We start from the raw sequence: 18,464 nt of genomic DNA on the forward strand, positions 1-18,464 counted from the left end.
ACTGATTCTCAGGATATTTAGGTGAAGAATTTAAGAAAAATATGGGATGCTTAAATAACTGAGTAGTTTTTTAAAAATAGTTTTGTTTTCTTAGCAAATTCTTTCATTTAACATTTTAATTATACAAAATGCTATTTCCATCTTGAAGATAAATAAAAACTGCTGTACCAAAATATTTTAAAGTCTATTTTCTATAACGTAGCTTTATATAAACTGAAATTTTATGGCAAAATTTCTTTCATTTTCTAACATCTATGAACTCTTTTTTTGAGATCCTCTTAACAATTGTTTCCAAAGACCTAATTTTTTTATATTTACATATGGTTTTATCCTTTCCTCAATATAGTTCTTATAAATTCAAAGTTTAAACTTCTTCCATCATTTTCATAGGCTAGTGTCAAATGTTTTTCCATTACCTAAGAAGCTGGACATTTCTTCTGCTGCTTGATGAGTTTCTGTTCCATGAATTATTTCATGAGAGATTGTGTCTTGACAAATGTTATTATACTTTCCCTGGGTAACCTCAAATCATTTCTAAGATATATCTATCATACAAAAGCAGAAGCAGAAAAGACGTATGTCAAGATATCTTTTTAACAGCAACTGCAAATCATGTGTGTTGACTAACTGTTAAGTCAAAATTTTATTTGTTCTTCATCTGAACTTTAACATTTTTTCAGTATAAAAATGAAAATCTCTCTTATGGAACTTAAAAAAAAAAAAAAAAACCACTTTCTCCACAGAAGCCCAAATAAACACATACCTGTATTTAATGATAGACACATATGAACCTTTTATATCTATGCTACTATGTTTCAGAGCATTATTCTACAGGTTATAGTTATACAAAATGTCCTACAATTGTTGACTCTGCTAACAGCAATACTTTTGGAAAGGGTATATAAATATTTTTTAGATAATTTCCTAACCTGGACTTTATAAAAATGAAAAATATTTAAATGGGCATTTTTATTTAACTACATCACCCCAAAGGAGTAATGGGCATTTTTTATGTAACTTCATCACCCCAAAGGAGTTTTAGATGAGAGCAGAGAAGAGAGCAGTACAGAATAATCATTGCTTAAATGGTAGATATTACCTTTAAAATATACTGAGAAAATATTTAAGGACAAGTTTAAGAAACACTAAAGATATTCTAACTCTCAATCAGATTTTTATCTAAAAATCCACCAATGATGTAATCAAATAATGAACCAATCAAAAGCATCTCCATCATATTCTGTGACAACCTAAAATTGTAGGAGATCCTGGTCAACTAAAAGACCATCCAAAAAAAGTAATCTCTCAAGATCCAGTAAGTTAAACTTTATCAAACTACGTTGAATATACTGCAGGAAAATGTAATCAGAAGTCTAGCAATTAAATGTTACAATGAAAGTATCAAAGGAATTGGAAAGTCATAGGGTTCTGTACTTTAGAAGTGAACGTTTTATAATATAGCTACTGAAATATATCTAGTATGTGTTGTAAACTGGCAGAAATGAATGAAAAATCAAAATAGGTACCATGATTCTGTTCTATTACCCTTTAAATACCCAGAATCACAGAAAAAAAGTGATCTATTTATTTTTAAAGAAATCCTAAACTGGCAAAATATATTAAACAAAAAGCTTAAAATAAATACATGAATCTAAATTGAGACTCAAACTATCAATTTAGTTTTTTGTTTTCATCAAATAAAAGGAAAATAAGGTCTTCACAAAAATGGAAATAAACTGAATCATATGGGGGAGACAATGTGAAAGAGAAAACAAATTAGCCCTCTGTAAAAGTCTGTTTTAGCTAGAGCCATTACATTACTAGTTATCTCAATGAGTAAAAATATTTTAAAAATCTTTTAAAATATAAATTCATCTGAAATTTAAGTTACTTCTTAAACAGATTATTTTCATTTTCTACTACTTAATCATACCCTTACTAAGATATCTACTGGCAAAATCTGCTGGTATTTTATTATCTTCTCTTGTGAAACCTGATCATTTTAAGTTAAAATTTTCATGTTTATCAATGATAAAATTAGTATCTTTGCTTTAGATGCAAACTTGAGCTGAGCAATTAAGAAAAATGAGGAATGACTTATTTTTTTGTTTTGCATAATGGTGAGAGAACTTTAAAAAAAATGTGAATACCAACCCATTTCCTGCTTTTGAGCTGCCTTTGTTGTCCGTGGTAAGCTGAGAAAGCACATAGTGAGGTGCTTTGGCACTGTCGGCATCAAATATATCCATATTAGATTCTTCACAATCTCGTCGTTTGACCCCCGGCCTCTGCTTTGGATTTCGTTTTCGTGATTTACGAGGTACCTCAGTGTTATCATTGTAGGAACTGGTGCTCATGTTACTGAAGTTGGAGGGGGAATCCTCCATCCACATACTGCAGCTCTGCTCAGATTCCAATCCACACCCCTCATCCTGGCAGGACATCCGACTGTTATCCAGCAAGTCCTCAGGTGGTGGTGAGATGTACAAGACTGTGTGCCTCTTCGGTGTTGATGGATGCTGCTGAACTGTGTTACTGGTTAACTGCTTTTCACTTACCCCTCGGTTACTTACCCCCAAGGCTGAGGAGCAGCTCTCGACTTGCATAGCCTTGCTGTCGGTGACTGAGGTAGAATAAATGGTAGGGCTGGAAGAGGTGGTAAAGGAGCTGCAAGCACCGCCCATGGAGGAAGAGGAGGGAGCTGAAGAAGCATCTGCAGTGTACAATTTAAGAGTAAATACACTATACATGTTTTCACCTACGCTGGCTAGCAGTCCCAATGAAAAGTGATTTGTGAACTGATTGTTTTCCCCATAATGAATAGTTGGAATTTGGTTAAGTTTTAGAATATAAATGCTTCAAGCAATACAAGGCCTAAAAATGCACAATTTAAAAAAAATGCCAAAATAGCATTATTTTACTTGTTATAATTGATAAGATTTTAAAAAATCTAATTTAATGTTTTAGGCTGTAAAGCAAGAACAAAGCTTTTATTGCCTCAGCTGGATATTTCTATTGAATTTTAATCATTTAAAATAATAAAAAAAAACCCCAATATGAAATATATGCTTGTGGTCCACATTCAATGCCAATTAAATAATTCATTATAGAATTTGAAAAGTGGGACTGTGCTTAGCCACAAAATATTAAAATAAGTTTCTAACCTATGAAGCAGAGAACTACAGGTCATTTTTAATGCAGACACTCCCTGCTTCAGAGGCAAATCCTGGAATAAAAATATGAGAAAATAAATGAGAAAAGAGCTGCTGATTATTCCAGATATCAATTATAAAATGAGAAATAAATAGAAAAAATATATAATCAACTGACTTGGAGGCAAAATGGAACTGGTACCGTCACTACAATTATTTTAAAATCTAGAAGAATAAAAATGAAAAAGATTTGATTTGGAACAGGCTGGGCTGTAGAAGATAAGCAAGTTAACTACTGAGGGTCTCCAGAAGTTGGAAGTGGCAGTTCAAAACCATGATCTCTAATAATACCATCCTTTGTGGCAGAATGAAAAACAGAGGAAGGACTTATTAATGGATGGATTTTTCTTGTAAAGTACTTGATTACACATTCAGCACTTGGTTACCACTGTCCATTTACTCTCTCTTTAAAAGGTCTACTTGATTTGAACTATTAAGGGAATTTCTTCAGGTGAGTAAACAGTCAATTTTATTGACTGAAGTCTAACGAAAGAGTTGAACAGGAAAAAAAATCTCTGGAGAGAATCAGAATTATTAATAGTTCTTATAAAAAGGTTTTTTATAAAATCATTTCCCTTGCCTATGCCTAACCAAAAAAGTCGAAAGTAGATCTTTTCAAAATGTGTGGCCACTGGCAGATCAGTTCATTGAAAAATACAACTATTAAACCCTTTAACAACATAATCTATGGAAGCACACTTATGTTACAGTTGGAAGTTATCAGTCCTATACAATTTTATCTTGTATAAGATACAGAAGGGTTTATAATCATAAACATATACAAAAATGAAAATAGGCAACATGGACAACTAAAAATATGTTTAAATTGAAATTAATTTTTATCTATACCATGTATGCTACTGTTTTATAGTGGCATGATAAAATTTAAAACTGTGATGTCCAGTTACTAGAATTGCAACATCCACATTAATTATGTAAAGAGTGAAATGTAAGAATGCCAATGTTCAGACAATCAAAAGCCAAGTGCCAAAGATCTATTTTTAAATTGAAAAAATGCACCAAAACACTCAAATCATTGAAAGAACTAAATTCATCCATAATTTTTCACTGCTGTCAAGGCTGAAGAATACTGTTACTAATGTTAGCCATAAATAATGTAATCTACATAATGCCACATGGAAAGATTTTCTCAACTACCATGAGTTAAGGCACTTAATGCAATTAGATGATACCAGTTCCATTTTCCAGTTTGTATCCTTGTCAAATGCAGTAGTTGAAATTGGAAAAATTCAGTCACTTTAACTGCATTCCAATTTAAAGAAAAATTTTATCACTTTTGTATCATGCATTAATGCAATGTTTTCTTAGTAAATAAATATTTTAAAAGATTTGTAAAAACTACAAAATTCTAGATACTAATGTCAGTGACAGTTTAGGAGCTGATTTGTAGCCACTTTGGGTTTAAATAACAAGGTTTTCCTTATTTTTTTGAAAAATATGACAATTCATTTTAGAAAAGATAAAAAAGGTATTATGTCTAACATTCCTCCATCTGTTCCAACTATTGGCAAAAAAGAAACTACATGTTGTTGTATGTATGAGCCTATGTTCATTATTTTCAGAAAAATACAAGTATGCAGCATGCAATATTTGCAGTGGAACACACAAAGCATGCAACATGAATGCTGTGAACTTGTATTTCTAAAAAGACATTTTCTCCCACCCACTCTTTGAATCTAGGTACCATGCAAATGAGAATGCAGAATATGAACATCTCAGGGATCCCTGTCCATGAAAGACAGAAAGTTAGGTAAAATGTAATCATGAACTCAAAAGTAAGTTATATGATACTTATGAATTTAATATGCAAGATATAATCTAGCATTGCTCTTTAAAAGCATGTGTGATTAAATCTTGCAAGTCTTATTTCAAAATCATGGTTATAAAACCCAATTGATATAACTGTACATAAATATCTGTTCTGGGACAGGTATGCCAAACTGTGATATCATACCCTACATAAGTTAAAATATTCTCTACATTTTCCATGGACATCTAACACACATTTTGAATATTATACCTGCAGTTTCCTGGATATACTTATTAAATTAAAAAGTTCATGAGCACAAAACTATTAAAGCTGAAAACATAAACTGTCAAAAGACAGTAGCAAGCATCTTTAATTTTTTAAATTATTTTTTAAAGGTTACCTCAGTTCGATCCTAAATTACTAAAGTTCTCCTTATTTTAAGAACATAATGAATATAAGACAATTTTTTGAACTATAAAACTCTTTACAATAGTATCATTGTTCCTCTGATGCTTAATGAAGATGGTGTATAAAACCCTTCACAAAAGCATGTTACATTTTGGTTAGGAAAACATCACCTAAGTGCATTAATAATGCCAGGTGAGGTGGTAAAGTAAGGGGTAAGAACTATGGGCCCCTAGAAAGCATGGACAACATCTTTCTCATCTTAGACTCCCCAGACACGTAACATACTATGACTTCCATGTAGTAAAAATTCTACTTTTTAATTAAATTGATTTACGGGAAGGTCAGTATTTCCTATGTATGCTGAGTTACATTAAACTGGTAAATAAATGTACCCATGTGTTAATAATAGACACATATCAGGTTTAAAAAAAAAAGATTTACTACTCAAAATGCTTAGACTATATCTTACTATAGCAACATTATCTGCTACAGGAAAAGTCTGGAAGTAACTTAAAAGAGTTTAGAGGTAACTTACTTACTATTTCTACAAAAATGTGCTAAGAATCTTCTTTCTTAAAACTCAGATATAAGTCAAGTGACTTACTTGTGTGCATGCATGCTCAGTCGTGTATGACTCTTTGCAACCCTAAAGACTGTAGCCTGTCAAGGTCTCTGTCTATGGCATTTTCCAGGCAATACTGGAGTGGGTTGCCATTTCCTCCTCCAGGGGCTCTTCCCAACCCAGGGATCGAACCCACACCTGCTGCAGGTGGATTCTTTACCACTGAGCCACCTGGGAAGCCCCTACATACTTGTGTATTAATCGATAAATTTACTAAAAAATTTAGCAAACTCTTAATATTATCTATTAAAAATAAATGCATAAAATAATAGCAAGAACATTTTAGATTTCAAATCTGTGGATGAAGAGCCAAGGACACAGAATGCCAACTGTAAAGTAATACATGGATTTTTGACTGTGCTAAGGGACAGCACCCCTACTCACTTCAACCCTCTGTCATTCAAGGGTCAACTGTATTATTAATTTGTTTGGAAAGATGAAAATGGAGTTTTAAATGATACTACATAGAGAAACCCATGTATATTTTACACAGTTTGCTTAAATTACATTTTAAAATTGAGAACTATTAGTTCTAGATTTGTAAACAAGAAATTAAATTATCACATCATTTCAGTGCTTTAAATACCATAAAAAAGAGATGATACTTTGTGGACCTAACTAAACTTTTTATAGAAAGCTATGAAATTAGAAACATTCTTTAAAGTCCTCAAAAGAAACAAATACCTTTCACTGATTTTTAAAAATATAACAGAAATGACATTTAACTAAACTTCCAAGATAAAAATGTGGTCTCTAGTATTTAAATATGCACTTATATTGTATAACTTTTCAATATCAGTGCAAAATCAGTTGAGTTTCCTTAAAAAAAAAAAGCCATAAAAATTTACAAGTGTGCTAAGTGAACCCAATAGTGGAACGGAGAAGGAGTAAACAAGACTGCTCAGAAAATAGTAATAAAAAACAACACAGGTTATCTGGAAACCATTTCTGATCTAAAACACTTACTGTTCAGCCTAAGTTATTCTTTTTAAGTATTTCATTTTTCTTACTGGTAACAATGACTTCAAATCTAAACATTTTGTTTGATAAAAGTCACCAGATATAAGAACATATTTTCAGATCAAAGAAGAAAGATATTGACAGAAAAAATTTTATAAGGCCAACATTCATGTTGCCAAGGGATTGAAAAATCTAGAACACACAAAGTGGCTGCAAACCTGCTTTGTCAACACCTTACATGCCAACCTTCATTTTCTACTTTTCTTCTTCTTCTTAAAATATTAACGTAAAGTTTAAAACTTTACATAAAGCTTTAGTTTCAATCAGTATCAATTCACTATTTAGAAACAAAAAAAGAAAGGAAGGAAGGAAGAAAGAAAGAAAGAAAAAAAGACTTATGAAGAAGTCTGAAAACGAGACCGACCTATACCCTGGGTGAGATTGGATGGGTTAAGTGTCTCTGGCACTATTTGTCTTCACTATTGACAGACACTGTCACACAACCCACCACACGATGCCTGTCTCTGAATGGCGAAGCTAGAATGCAAGTTAAGTGTATTAATAGAAAAAACAACTAGCATCCCAGCATATAAAATAAGCAATCCAGATTACTTTACCAAAAAACAAAAATGAAAACAAAACAGAAAAAAAACCCCAAAACCCAAAAATCATAGTGTCTACCATTTAATTTACATGTTTAAAACAGTTTCAATTTCTCATTTGTACTTTTCCCACCCAACATAAGTTTATATGTTACAATAAGCAATGTTTTAAAACAAACTTTTAAAAATTAAATTATTAATACCCAAATAAATGCATATGGGGAAATTTCTTATTCAAAATTTTTGTTAACTCATATTCACCAATTTGCTCTTTTGTTTACTAATGCAATCTAATCCATAAGCCAGAATGTTTTAAGTGTTTTTAAACTGTTCCCTTACCCAAATTTCCTTAAAGAGCAGAAAATGTTATGTTCTGACAAATACACAAAAGCAGAAAAAAAAAATTTACAGCAAAAGAGTATTTTCATTTCTCAGGCCAGCTTCCAAACACTTCTTCATACCCCTCCCCGGCAAAGTTACTAATGTACACTTAAAAAAATTTTTTTTAATTTAAAAAAATGTTTGCCTGTACTACACAGCATGTGGAATCTTAGTTCCAAATTAGGGATCGAACCCATGTCTCTGCCCTGGAAGCTTGGCGTCTTACCACTGAACTGCCAGAGAAGTTCTAATTTATACTTTTAAATTAGATATGCTGCTGTGCATAAAATGCTTGATCCCAGTGGCTCTATTTTGTAAAAAATTAGCTCTACTGCTGAAACTGAAAGGTTTGTTACTGATTTACTACAGACCATCCTTTTCTCCTCCAGTTCATCAAATTGCCAGTCAGAATTCTAATACTATACAATTAACTACTCTCCCACTTTTAATCTAAATTCTCCTAAAATAATTATTTTTACCTTGTCTGAGTGCCATTTATGAATATATTCACATAATATTTATTAATAATGTTTATTGAAAAATAAAATGCTTACAACATTTGCAAATGTCCTGACACTTAGAGCAATGTTTTTAAAATATGTATTTTGTCCTATTCAATCCTAAGTATATAAGCACAGGGTAAAAGAGGTACTAAGTACACATTATACAATTTATTTTTTAAATCTTCTCGGAAGAGAAAGATGCCTTCTATCATCCAGTGATTTAAATACTACTAGGTAGCATCAATCATTGATATTATCCTCACCCTCAAATAATTTAAACACAATAGGGAATAACTATACTAGCTGACAACTGTATTTGTTGTTGTCAAAGACCCCAGGAAGAACAGGTTTAAAAAAAATAGACAGCAATTATACTACCTGAAAGGTAATGTTTACTTGAAGACAAAAAGAGATTACCATCACATTAACTTAAGGACTAGAGAGAAAAAGCAGCTCTGAGGGATGCTATTTGAAGGTCACTTCAATGCTTTATCATATAATACATTTTAAAATAGTTTAGATTAAATAATAAAGGCACTCCAGCCAACACCAGTCCAATGTCTTCACACTTCTTTTTTTAGAAGTGACCAAAAAAAGGAAAAGAAAATAGTTTTTGTATCATTAAAATCTTCTAACTTAATTATTCAGAATGGTTTTACAACTGGATCTGGATTAGAGTGTATATTAGATCCAACTGTAGATAAAATAAAACATCTAGACAAAAACCAAAAGCAATAAATTGCTCTACTAAAAAGTTGTGATAATCGTTCACCCAACTTTATTATTTAATTTTTTAAAAAGTGGGAAGAGCATTCTAGGAAGAATACTTAATTAGTCAAATTTGCAGAATCATCTCACTGGGAAATGTCTGTTCTCCCTATGATTCATCATCCTTCATCCATGTTTTTTTATTTACAAAGGTTCCTAGTGAGAGAGTGTCAACATTAAAGACTTGAGAGAGTGTCAACATTAAAAACTAACTCAGAGAGGAAATCCCACAGCTCATGTGTTGTCTGATACACAAAACTTCAAAATAATGTAAAAAGCAGAGTGAGAATGGAAAGAAAGAAACAAAACAAAGCTTAAAAACTTGTTTTTATAAAAATAAGATCTATTTTTTTAAAAACCTTACTAACAAATGAAAGGAGAAATCCATGTGGGAGGGAGGTCAATGTTCATCTAAACATTATTAATCATCAAGCAACATTAAGTATCTATCTTCTTAATAGCCTTAAAAAAGTTTTATTACTGTCCAGTTACAGGGGTAATATGAAAAATTTACTCAATTTCCACAAGATTCTGTCTATATGATAGAAATGATAAGATAGCAATCAGATTCATATTAGTTCTTTATGATTCCAAAGCTCAAGCTAATTTTACTGTATTTCACATATAGGAAAAGAAAAATAATGTCACAGAAATAGGTGAAGTCTCTTGTTACATTCTACCCTTATCAATTTCCCTCACTCTAGTACAGTTGGAGTGTCTTTATATATAATTAATTATTATAAAATGGTTATGGTAATACGTTTTGCTTACTATCAATCTTATTGGTAACATAAAAAAGTAAGCCCACTTCTGTACATTAACTTATTAATGTGAAATTCTACAAAACACAGGGTAAAAAGAAACTGTCTATTTGATACATGTATTTTCTCTATGAATGGTTGAGAATCTGTGCAGTTTCAAAATGCTATTTCTAAAACTCGGGTGACACAAAAATGTGCTTATTCTATCAGAAAATGAATAAATCACAATATTTATAAAAGCTGCTAGAAATTAAGAGAATAAAAAAGGTAAACATTTAGGGAATAAATCATTAATAAGCCATGTGTACTTTTTGTCAATGAAAATTTACAATATGGACAGTCTCCCAAATTGGTAATTGTTTCTGAATTAACCATTACGGTTCAAGTCTGCTGATGCTTTTTTCATTCTAATAATGCAGATGTTAGTAAACATCTATACATAGGTCCATACACACATACTTCTATATGTATAAATATATGTATTTATGTGGAATTTTAAAAGATAGAATCCTACTCGGCAACATGTTTGTAACTGACTTCCTTTTGGAAGTGGTCCAGTTTTCTAGGAAAAGTAGGAATTGATCATATGGAATAACCAAGATCAATTCACCTTTCAGTTTACAACAATATCTTAATAAAGCTGTTATTTAAGAAAAATACCTGCCATATCTCTTTAAAACCCCTAAATTCTAATGTGACTGTTTTAGTTCTTCTTAGTAATTCTTACTAATATATTTTAGTGTCTTATAACCTACACTATAGGATTAAAGAAACAACAAAAAGAATCCTTTCACAACTTGAATTTTTTATCTACTCCTTGAACAACTCCTTATTTTGCCAAAAAATATAATAAGTTCATGTGGATAACTTTATGTTAGAAAAATGGCCTCTGTCTTAATTACCAAAAACCTACAATATTCTTCAGGAAGTCTGTACCTTAAAACTTTTATACATTCACATACTGAATCTCAAACTACTAAGAAACTTTCTAGTGGGATAAAAACATATGTTTTTAAAAAATGGTTTAAAATACAAATTTCAGACTGCTGATATTCAACTACACCTCCAGACTGTGACACTGGCCCTCTAGAGAGGAGAGACATTGTGAGGAAGGAAGCCCTCTTTCCCCTACTCCCAGTCCAGGTTCTTACCAGACTAAAGATATTATAAATGACAGTATTAAAAGTGTGTATAATGTAGAGACAGGAAAGGAGGTTTCAGAGACATTCTTTTACCCAATATTCTGGATTGTGGATTAGCAGCATCATGTTTACTCAATCCTTCAGTAATACGTAAAGGGAAAAAAATATAGATTGGCGAATCTGAGAAACACATTTTTAATAATTAAATAATCTTAAATGTACATGAATATCTATATGCCCAGTCTCTAAATTTTAAAATTTAAATTGATTCAGAATTTGTGAAACACAAACCTTTATGGCAGAACTAGAAGTCTGTTCCCACCAGGCCCTCATACCTGATAGCAGCCAATCCAGCTCCTTCAAAACTCTGAAGAATTAACTACATCAAGAGTCATCATTTTTATGCATTTCATATTAAAACAGCAAATGCTATAGATTAAAAAATAAATCACAAAAGTCTAAATTAATGTATCTTTCCCTAAATATCTAGTCTTTTGGCCAGAAAACACTGAGTAACTGGTAATTTACTCCAAAACTCTTTTTGACGTTTATATCGCTAAGGATATTAATATGCCAAATTTTTAAAAAGCAACTCTAAATATATATACTAACTGAACTCCCTACAATAATTATTCTGCAATTTAAACTCTCTTACCTATAATGTTAGATGATGAAGGCTCTATCAATAAGACACTAGAATTCTAGAATGAGTCTATGTTGGTTAAAAGTAAATATGTGTAAAAAAAAAAAATTACAAATGGGTTTTAAATCACAGAAACTTTCTGTGTGTGAATATATGAAAATTGTCAAGGTCACCTCCTTACTCTTTTCACAATCTTACAATGTCAATAACTGCTTGATCTAATAAAAGACTATTACTTCAGAATACTTCCTTTAGTTAATTCTTGCTGCTAAGTTGCTTCAGTCGTGTCCGACTCTGTGCAACCCCATAGATGGCCTCCAACCAGGCTCCTCTGTCCCTGGGATTCTCCAGGCAAGAACACTGGAGTGGGGTGCCATTTCCTTCTCCAATGCATGAAAGTGAAAAGTCAAAGTGAAGTCACTCAGTCGTGTCCGACTCTTAGCGACCCCATGGACTGCAGCCTACCAGGCTCCTCCGTCCATGGGATTTTCCAGGCAAGAGTACTGGAGTAGGGTGCCATTGCCTTCTCCGAGTTAATTCTTACTTTCATGATTTTTCAACTCAAAGCCTTCATTCTAATTTATCTGGAGAGGATTATGGAGGGAGAGAGGGAGAGAGGGAGGAAGGATCAACATTCCATCAGTGACTCAAATTCAAAAACTTTCAATATTTATATATAAAAACTTCTAAAACTGAGTTTGGTATTATTTAAAAGGAAGTGTTGTTCTTTTTCCAAATCTAGTTAACATTTTTCAGCTTTTAAAAGGAACTGGATCTACTGTCAACAGATGTTAAAAAGCACAGAAGAAACAGACTTTTAGTTCTATACAGATTCAAAATGGCTTTAAAAAAAAATCTCAAAAGATACAAAAGAAATCAGTTAGTCAATTTCTACCTGTGGATTTAAAGTGAAATATTTCATTTAAAATTTTTAAAAAATATTTTATTATCTGATACTATTTTAAAACTAAATACTTAAATTCCAGAAAAAAATATTCAGTGCATATAAAATGAAACCAGGTCATCTTTACAATTCAATTTCTAAAAAGTTCACGATTAAATCCACAGAATCTGTTAGAAAATGTCTGGCAACACATGAACAGTGAGCAGGGCTAGTATGTTTCTTGGCCATGGTTAAAGTTTTCCTGCCCTCAACAAGGAAGGCTGCAGATTACACTGTACGGCTCAGGGGAAATATTGGTACACAAAGTGACTGGACTTAGGTTAATGCAAATAAGAAAAATACCCAAAGTTCTACTTCAGTACCAATATTCTCATTTAAACCACAACCTTCCACTTCACTGTTCTCTTTGAAACAAAAAGAATTTACTGAAAACAATCCTCTGATGGATTCTAAGTACCATTTTAAAAGATGAAAGGTATCATATTGGGCAAGAAACCTCTAATTAGTAAGAGACAGATAAAGCTTCAGAGTATGTACATATAATTTTCTAACTTTTTTTAAAAAACCAAACACACTTAGTAATCTGCAAACCCAACTAAAAAAAGAATTACAGTTGGGCAATCTAGTATTATTGAAAGCATTCTTATTATTTATCATAATCAAGACATTTTCCTATTAATTTATCTGTCAATCTTTTAATTCAGTAAAAATTTGAACCAATTTTATATAATTATAAAGTGTATGATTTGAGAGCTGATTAAAAATAAACTTGATAAATTTCAAACATTACTTTCCATACATTTTCACTAATATAAAAAAGTATCTTTATATAAACATTACATTCAAATCTTCCATTACTTTTGATTAAATTTAAAATGTGTAAGGTCACACATGTTTTTAAATGTAGGGAAAAGGTTATAGTAACATGCTACCAACCAAAAAAACACTTGGTGCTTGAGTCCTTTTTCAGATTACACGAAATAAAACATTTTCCCCTTGGAGCAAACTTTCAAAAATAACTGTTTTATAGACTCAAATGTAATTTTCTATCCACAGCTTGTTATTTAATAACTTTATTATGTGCAGTCAACCAAAGAGCTTTAAACTCACTCCCATAGTTGAAGATAAGATCCATTCTGGGAGATGGATCTAACAGATGTGCCAATATGAAATTTTAAGAAATAATAAATGTATAAAAGTATTTTATAGAAAAATTTTAATGTTAAAAGTATGTATTTTAAAACCTCCTGAAACAAACCCTCAAATCACACTCTTTAATACAAATTTTGCCAGCACTGTTCATGTTGACCAGATAATGCTTTAGTTTTCTTTAAAAAGTAAAATGAAATGCATACCAGCAGCAACTACAGCTGGAGGAGGCGAGCCTGCCTCACCACCACTTGTCTGACTCATTGATGCTACAGGTGTTTCTCTAGATGGAGGTAACTGTAACTCCTTTGGGAGAAGATCATAGACAGATTCTGTTGGGAGAAAGAGAAAAAATTTTTATGAGCACAAAATTAATGTTTTTCCACTCACAAGAATTATATTATTCATACACACACACACTAAACTTCATGTAATTACTGTTGTAAAAATTATTAGCAAACATTTTTATTTTATTATAATTTTAGTGAAAGGCACAATGAACTTTCCATTCATTCTGACTCCCATTTTCTTCTTGGCTTTTCCTTTCATGCTGATGATATACAGAAAAAGTTACCAAATTTTTTAAACCATATAAAACTAGGCAGTAGAGACGCCAAATAACACAAGATGCTCCAAAATCTCTGTTTAAAAAAAAAAAAATTATTATGTCTCATCCTTTACATGTAAGATGGCATGTACTGGTGTATATCAGCTATAAATTGGCTTCTTCAAACAGACCATTAGTCTACTCCTACTCTTTTATCCAGCACTTTCATAAAATATTTTAATTTGCTATCATATTGAATTTTTCCCTCCTAAAGACACTAGAAAGAGGAATGTTATGACTCAAGGAACTACTTCTTACTCTGAGATATCTCCAACTCAAGAAAGGCACAAGCATAGGATTCTCTGAAATGAAAAAGCATAAGTGCCTTTATTCGACTATGATTAGTTTTGTATCCCAGATTAAAGAATACTGTGTATCTTTTAAATATATTTAATAATATTATAATTGTCCATAACATCAAATTTATATCTACTATTCAAAAATTAGTTTATAATCGTTATTACATGCATTTAGGACAGAAATAATAATCAAGATATCCTCTAAAGACAGTAGAATCAATGTTGGAAAAACCTTCAGAAGACCAATTAGAATCCTATGTTCATTTTCTGAGAAACCAAGGCACAGAGTTTAAGGGACTTGCCTAGTATTCCAAGAAAAGCAATATTTCAACAATTAAGGAAGACTATTATTTGTACTAAGTGATTAAAAAAATAAAAGTAGCACTAGAAGACGTTTTATCCTCGGTAGCAAACAATATTTCTAGTTAACTGTTTACTGAATTCAAAAATATTTTGAACCTCCCAGTTAAAATATGTATCCTGAATTTCACACAGATAGGAATAAGAAAGAATATCATGAAGGAAAGCTAAAATTAGAAGTTGTAGTATTAAATGATCTTTGTTCACAATGAAGAATCAACTGAAATTTTTCTTTTGAAAAACTATTACCTAACACTTGAAATTTTCATCTTCAAAGCATTTGGCAAATTTTACATCTTTCTAAATATAATAAAAATTTTCAGCTTGTTAAACCATCGCTAAAAGCCTTAAGTGTTAGTTCTAGAAGGTCTTGTACGTCTTCATAGAACCACTCAACTTCAGCTTCTTCAGCATTACTGGTAGGGGCATAGACTTGGATTACTGTGATACTGAATGGTTTGCCTTGGAAACGAGCAGAGATCGCAGAGATCATTCTGTCATTTTTGAGATTGCATCCAAATACTGCATTTTGGACTCTTGCTGACTATGATGGCTACTCTGTTTCTTCTAAAAGATTCTTGCCCACAGTAGTAGATATAATGATCATCTGATTTCCAAAAAAGATGTCCTTTTCATTATAGGGGACTGGAATGCAAAAATAGGAAGTCAAGAAATACCTGCAATAACAGGCTAATTTGGCCTTGGCATACAGAATGAAGCAGAGCAATGGCTAATAGAGTTTTGCCAAGAGAACGCACTGGTCACAGCAAACACTCTCTTCCAACAACACAAGAGAAGACTCTACACATGGACATCACCAGATGGTCAATACTGAAATCAGACTGATGATATTCTTAGCAGCCAAAGATGGAGAAGCTCTACACAGTCAGCAAAAATAAAACTGGGAGCTGACTGTGGCTCAGATCATGAACTCCTTATTGCCAAATTCAGACTTAAATTTAAGAAAGTAGGGAAAACCCCTAGACCATTCAGGTATGACCTAAATCAAATCCCTTATGATTATAAAGTGGAAGTGACAAATAGATTCAAGGGATTAGATCTGATAGACAGAGTGCCTGAAACTATGGACAGAGGTTTGTGACACTGTGCAGGAGACAATGATCAAGACCATCCCCAAGAAAAAGAAATGCAAAAAGGCAAAACGGTTGTCTGAGGAGGTCTTACAGAGAGCTGTGAAAACAAGAGAAGCAAATGGCAAAGGAGCAAAGGAAAGATATACCCATTTGAATGCAGAGTTCCAAAGAATAGCAAGGAGAGATAAGAAAGCCTTCCTCAGCGATCAATGCAAAGAAATAGAGGAAAACAACAGGATGGGAAAGACTAGAGATCTCTTTAAGAAAATTAGAGATACCGAGGGAACATTTCAGGCAAAGACAGGCACAATAAAGGACAGAAATGGTATGGACTTAACAGAAGCAGAAGAGAGTAAGAAGAGGAGGTAAGAATACATAGAAGAACTATAAAACAAAAGATCTTCATGACCCAGATAATCACGATGGTATGATTACTCACCTAGAGCCAGACATCCTGGAATGTGAAGTCAAGTGGGCCTTAGGAAGCATCACTACGAACAATGCTAGTGGAGGTGATGGAATTCCAGTTGAGCTATATTTCAAATCCTAAAAGATGATGGTGTGAAAGTGCTGCACTCAATATGCCAGCAAATTTGGAAAACTCAGCAGTGGCCACAGGACTGGAAAAGGTCAGTTTTCATTCCAATCCCAAAGAAAGGCAATGCCAAAAAATGCTCAAACTACTGCACAATTGCACTCATCTCACACCCTAGCAAAGTAATGCTCAAAATTCTCCAAGCTAAGCTTCAGCAATACGTGCACCGTGAACTTCCTGATGTTCAAGCTGGTTTTAGAAAAGGCAGAGGAACCAGAGATCAAATTGCCAACATCCGCTGGATCACTGAAAAAGCGACAGTTCCAGAATTACTGACTGTGTCAAAGCCCTTGAATCTGTGGATCACAACAAACTGTGGAAAATTCTTCAAGAGATGGGAATACCAGACCACCTGACCTGCCTCTTGAGAAACCTGTATGTAGGTCAGGAAGCAACGTTAGAACTGGGACATGGAACAACAGACTGGTTCCAAATAGGAAAAGGAAGACGTCAAGGCTGTATATTGTCACCCTGCTTATTTAACTTATACGCAGAGTACATCATGAGACACGCTGGGCTGGATGAAGCACAAGCTGGAATCAAGATTTCTAGGAGAAATATCAAAAACCTCAGATATGCAGATGATACCACACTTATGGCAGAAAGTGAAGAAGAACTAAAGAGCCTCTTGATGAAAGTGAATGAGGAGAGTGAAAAAGTTGGCTTAAAACTCAACATTTAAAAAACTAACATCATGGCATCTGGTCCCGTCACTTCACGGCTAATAGATGGGGAAGCTATGGAAACAGTGACTTTGGGCTCCAAAATCAGTGACTGGGCTCCAGTGATTCTGGGCTCCAGAATCACTGCAGATGGTGACTGCAGCCATGAAATTAAAAGATGCTTGCTCCTTGGAAGAAAAGTTATGACCAACCTAGATAGCATATTAAAAAGCAGAGGCATTATTTTGCCAACAAAAGTCCATCTAGTCAAAGCTTTGGTTTTTCCAGTAGTCATGTATGGATGTGAGAGTTGGACCGTGAAGAAGGCTGAGTGCCGAAGAACTGATGCTTTTGAACTGTGGTGTTGGAGAAGACTCTTGAGAGTCCCTTGGACTGCAAGGAGATCCAATCAGTCAATCCTAAAGGAAATAAGTCCTGAATATTCATTGGAAGGACTGATGCTGAAGCTGAAACTCCAATCCTTGGGCCACCTGATGCAAAGAACTGACTCATCTGAAAAGACCCTGATGCTGGGAAAGACTGAAGGTGGGAGGAGAAGAGGACGAGAGAGGATGAGATGGTCTGATGACATCACTGACTCAATGGCCATGAGTTTGAGTAAACTCCAGGAGCTGGTGATAGACAGGGAGGCCTGGCGTGCTGCAGTCCATTGGGTTGCAAAGAGTTGGACACAACTGAGTGACTGAATTGAACTGAACTGATAAGCCTTAAGTAAATTATTTCCATCTTTCAAATAATATAGAGGAAAGAGTAGGGAGAAACTAATTAAAACAGAAATGCCCGTCATCAAATATTGATTTTAATAAAATTATTTTTCTCAATCCATGCTGAAAACAAGAGCTTCTTATATATAAAAGAAAAGCATACTCAAGACCCTTTTTTGGGGGAGGAGATAAACAGAAAGAAATATGAAAGTAAAATTCGCTTAGATAAAAAGAGAAAGGATCTGCCAAAATGCATTTATGTAAAGGGGAAAAAAAAACCAAACCTAGGAACAGCC

General features: G+C 33.0%; 1 protein-coding gene across 10 annotated transcripts in view; it reads right to left on the reverse strand.

The window, feature by feature from the left end:
* Positions 1-18,464, reverse strand: part of NFAT5 (nuclear factor of activated T cells 5) — a 119,395-nt gene that overhangs the window by 45,073 nt on the left and 55,858 nt on the right. For 4 of the 10 annotated variants that reach the window (XM_027516121.1, XM_027516120.1, XM_027516119.1 and 1 more), the window contains 2 exons: positions 14,033-14,158; positions 2,155-2,713 (listed from right to left, as the gene is read on the reverse strand). In XM_027516121.1, coding sequence (XP_027371922.1) covers positions 2,155-2,713; positions 14,033-14,158 — 685 coding nt within the window. Of the gene's footprint in view, positions 1-416; positions 520-2,154; positions 2,714-3,164; positions 3,227-7,397; positions 8,130-14,032; positions 14,159-18,464 lie in introns of those variants that run through there. The other 6 variants (XM_027516125.1, XM_027516128.1, XM_027516123.1 and 3 more) reach the window with 6 other exon arrangements.

This window comes from Bos indicus x Bos taurus, chromosome 18, assembly GCF_003369695.1.
Source record: "Bos indicus x Bos taurus breed Angus x Brahman F1 hybrid chromosome 18, Bos_hybrid_MaternalHap_v2.0, whole genome shotgun sequence".
Classification (NCBI taxonomy): domain Eukaryota; kingdom Metazoa; phylum Chordata; class Mammalia; order Artiodactyla; family Bovidae; genus Bos; species Bos indicus x Bos taurus.